This window comes from Populus nigra, chromosome 3 (genome assembly GCF_951802175.1).
Source record: "Populus nigra chromosome 3, ddPopNigr1.1, whole genome shotgun sequence".
Taxonomy (NCBI): domain Eukaryota; kingdom Viridiplantae; phylum Streptophyta; class Magnoliopsida; order Malpighiales; family Salicaceae; genus Populus; species Populus nigra.
The window spans coordinates 8986673-8990737 of record NC_084854.1 but is presented as its reverse complement, the minus strand read 5'-3'; the positions used below and the strand labels follow the sequence as shown (position 1 = coordinate 8990737).

The following is a 4065-nucleotide window of genomic DNA, read 5'->3' as shown; positions in this document are numbered from 1 at the left end:
ACGACAATGAGAAGAAACATGACTACGAGGTAAACCCAGAGGAGCCATGAAACGCCACAACACGCGCCAATTAGACCGGCTAGTGAGACAACTAAGAGGAAGACACCAAGAACTATAATTGGAGTGTCGAGGAATTTCTCACATTCGGATGCTCCTTTGTTTCTTAACCAGATCCCTGCCCACAGGATGGGGATTGAGAGCAGGAATGTAATGAAGTTCAGGATTCCTACCAAGTTATTGCTTAGACGAAACATTGTTGTTGTTTGGTTGCTCAGAAAATCAGAGAGAAAGAAAAGAGTGTTGGGTTTGGAAGGGAGTTGTGATTGGGAATGTAGGAGGAGGTTACATAGAAGGCAAGTTACAACTACACGCGCTAAACGCCTGTGTCGTGAGGATGGGTTTGCCGAGACACACGTGGTTGAAATTTTACAGTCTTAACGGATGGAAATAAATAGTCGCTGTCAACGTGGAGGAATAAAAAATATATATGTTCATCGATTAAATAAACTAATTTTATTTTAATTATATAATAAAAATAAATAAATAATGATAGTAAAAAAATAGAAATTAAATTAAAAAATTACACTAACTTGGAAAAAAAATTCAAGAGTAGAAAGGAAAAATTTTAGCAAAACAAAATAAAAAATATTCAAGTTAACCTTAGTATAATATATAAGTAATATGGGCAATAAATATTGAGTTAAATTGTCAAATCTGTGTTTGAAGTTATGAAATTAGAATAATCCGATTGAAAAGAAATAAAAAAAAACAAAAAAGATAAATTTAAAAAAAATAATATCTACCGATAAAATCAAAAAAGAAAATAAATTATAATTTAGATAGAATGATAAAATTAAAAACCAATAAAACCTTTATAAAATGTCTAAAAACAAAAATTAGAAATCAAAAAAATAAAGATTGAAGTTAAAATATCAACAACCAAGAGAACCAAACTGTAATTTTTTAGGAATGAAAAAGGAAAGAAAAAAAAGATTCATTGACGACAAATCATTCCATCGCCGCTGACATACATTGAACCAAAAAAAAGAGATGAAGAGACAATATTTTTGGCCTCCAAGAGCGCCTCCCACGTGCTAATAACTTTTTTTTATTAAAATAATATTTAATTTATGTAAAAAAAAACTAAATTGTTTTTGAAACTGGTAATAACAGAAAACAAATGATAATGAGGCCTCTAAACGCGTGTTATATTTATTTATTTAATTTCAAGGATGAAGTTGTTATTTTGATGGATTTTATTTTGAATAGATTAAATACTAGTCTTGAGCATATTATTTTTATCCAATGAAATATTGTTTTGCATTATCAGATTCATTTCCTTCCAAACAAAGTTGATGGATTTTATATTTTAAAAAGAAAAACTTCTTTGATGTTCCAGTATTTTTCTTATTAATATTAATTTGTGTAGTAAGTTTTGTTTTGTGTTTTGTGTTTTCATTTTGTAAAGGAATTTGAGAATTCAGACAAGAAAAAAAGAAGGAGAATCACTTATTAAAAAAAAAATGTTAGGATAAAGTCTCCCTTTTAAAAATTAATGAAATGGAATTTCAAAAATGAGAGAGAGTGAGAGATAGCCGTTGGGCTTCTTATCCATTCCGGCCAGTTATTTTGTCCTTCTTCGAGTACCCGTAACAAAGCAGTCTTCTGCTGCTCCCAAGGACAATACCGTCATTAAGCGCCCACCGCGTGTCACCCTTCAATGCTTATCGATGTCGTTTCGCTGTCGGTCAGCATCGAGATCTTTTTAGTTTTTAGTGTTGTATCCTGGCAGCTTAGCTGTTGTTTTTAAAATTATTTTAAAAAAAATATTTTAAAAAATATTTTTAATATTTATATATTAAAAAAATTTAAGAAAAACTTAAAATTTTTAAAATACTGTTTCAATCAAAAAAAAAAAAAACAAAAATATGCCCAACATATTCTTGTAGAAATTATTTTCTCCTATTTGTAATAATGATAAAAAAACAAAAACCCTTAAGGCTATCTTAAAAATGTCTGAAAATATAAACTTGTGGCAATGTATGATTTAATTTTTTTAGTTTTATTTTTATGATTTTTTTTAATTACATGTATAAAACTGTCCAATAAAATAAATTAGTTTACAATGAATAACCTATTTTCTTATTGGTTAAAGAAACAGACTTGATCTCAATATTTTAAAGTTAAATCAAAGCTATTTCATGTTATAAAAATAACATATACATAACACAAGTATATATTTATAAAATAAAAAAAAATACACAGCAGTGGTCAAGGATTCAGGAGCCCATATATAGCAAGACTTAATTTCCTCTTAATTCTTATTCTATTACTCAGGATTAATCTAAATGATCTAATCATAAATTCTGAAAATGAAAAACAAGATACATATGTACCTAATCCACATAATCCAAGAGAGCAGCACACTTATTTGATTTGTAGAACATGAGAGCTGCTCGCTGAGAATGAGTGTAAAAATTGTCAACTATATATATCTTCTTTTTTTTATTATTATTATTAATGTAGGTATCCGGTCCAGTTTGTGCGTATCTCAACTAATTTCACAAATTTTAAAATTAATAATCATATAAGCCTCTAATGACTTTAAGAGAACTCAAAATCATAATTATTAAAAAACAAATTCAAAACTTAACCAATTAAACTACCTCTTAGAATTATCAAAATTAACATATATATCTTTTTTTCCAAACCAAGTAGGTGTTCTTTTGGACTTTAGCACCAGCTAGTCCAAACACTAAGTCATGAATGTCCATTACGTCTGTGTGAATTTCAAACAGAAGAAGTAGAGAAAAAAGCTTCCATCTCTTGGCAAAATCTTCGATAAGAATAGGTGCAGACACGAAAATACAAGCATGGCTTTGAATATTTAACATTTGTCGTCATGTAGAAGGTACGCATTCCACTTTCTCATGCCATGGTTTTAATATCTGGTGTCTGTAACGTGTGAAGTCGAGTTCTTACAATAATAACACCACCTATATTTTATGATAAAAACTAGATATGTTGCGTATCTATATTGTTTATCTAATAAAATATTTAGAAGGCTGAAGAAATCTAATAACCCGAATTATATAGAAAAAAAAATGATAACAAACAAATATAACAAGGGAAAAAAACATTTATCCAAGAGTAAAAAATTAATGATGTTTAATTTCTAGCTAACCTGAGCAAACATGATAAACATGTAATCTGAATATTAAAGGGCAAGTTAGTCCAGATTAACCTGACAAATTTGTATCTAATTTAAATATTAAGAGGCGAGTTAGTCCAGATTAACTTGACAAACTTGTGTCCTAGATCATGAGGTCAGGATAATACAATAAAAAATTTAAAAAAACCATAAAGTCATTTAAAAAAACCAAAAACAATGTTGAATGACGATATCAGAAAATAAAATAAAATAAAATAAAATAAATATGTCAACCTATAAAGCCCAATCCCTAGGAAATGAAACGTTAAAATAAGAAAAAACACAAACAAATCCAAAATAAAAATAGCAATTAGAATAATAAAGGTTAAAATCGAAGAGTTAAGTCGAAAAGAATAAAAACATTAACAAAATAAAAGAAAATAAAAAATACAATGCACTATCAATTTAGATTGAAGAGTGAAATTAAAAATAATAAAACTTTTATAAAAGGGTTAAGAAAAAAATCAACCTAAAGAGCATGGATTGCCAGACTTAACATCTTTGTGTTTAGCTATGCGCCAAGTTCAAATACATATGGGTCTAGTGAGCTTCCAAACTTGATATCATTAAGTTTAGTTGTGCATTGAGTCCAAGTACATATAAGTCTGACGAGCTATTAGACCCAAAGATATTAGGTTCAACAACGCACTGAGTCCAAGTACATATAGGTTTTACAAGTTGTTAGACCCAATGTCATTATATTGGGTGTGTTTAATTTTTTAAGAGGTTAGTATGATTCATCTATAATTTTCTTTAATATATTTGGTATTAGGTGTCCATGCAGGAAGTGTCAAAATAAAAAATATCTGCATCTAGATGTTGTAATGATGCATCTTCTACACAAAAGGGTTTAT

The 4065-nt window shown here is 28.5% G+C and overlaps 1 protein-coding gene across 1 annotated transcript in view; it reads right to left on the bottom strand.

Moving 5' to 3' along the window:
- Nucleotides 1-402, bottom strand: part of LOC133688570 (tetraspanin-8-like) — a 1310-nt gene extending 908 nt beyond the window's left edge. Inside the window, 1 exon segment of the mRNA XM_062108089.1 lies at nt 3-402. Coding sequence (XP_061964073.1) covers nt 3-254 — 252 coding nt within the window. The 5' untranslated portion in view covers nt 255-402.
- Nucleotides 403-4065: the final 3663 nt, after the last annotated feature.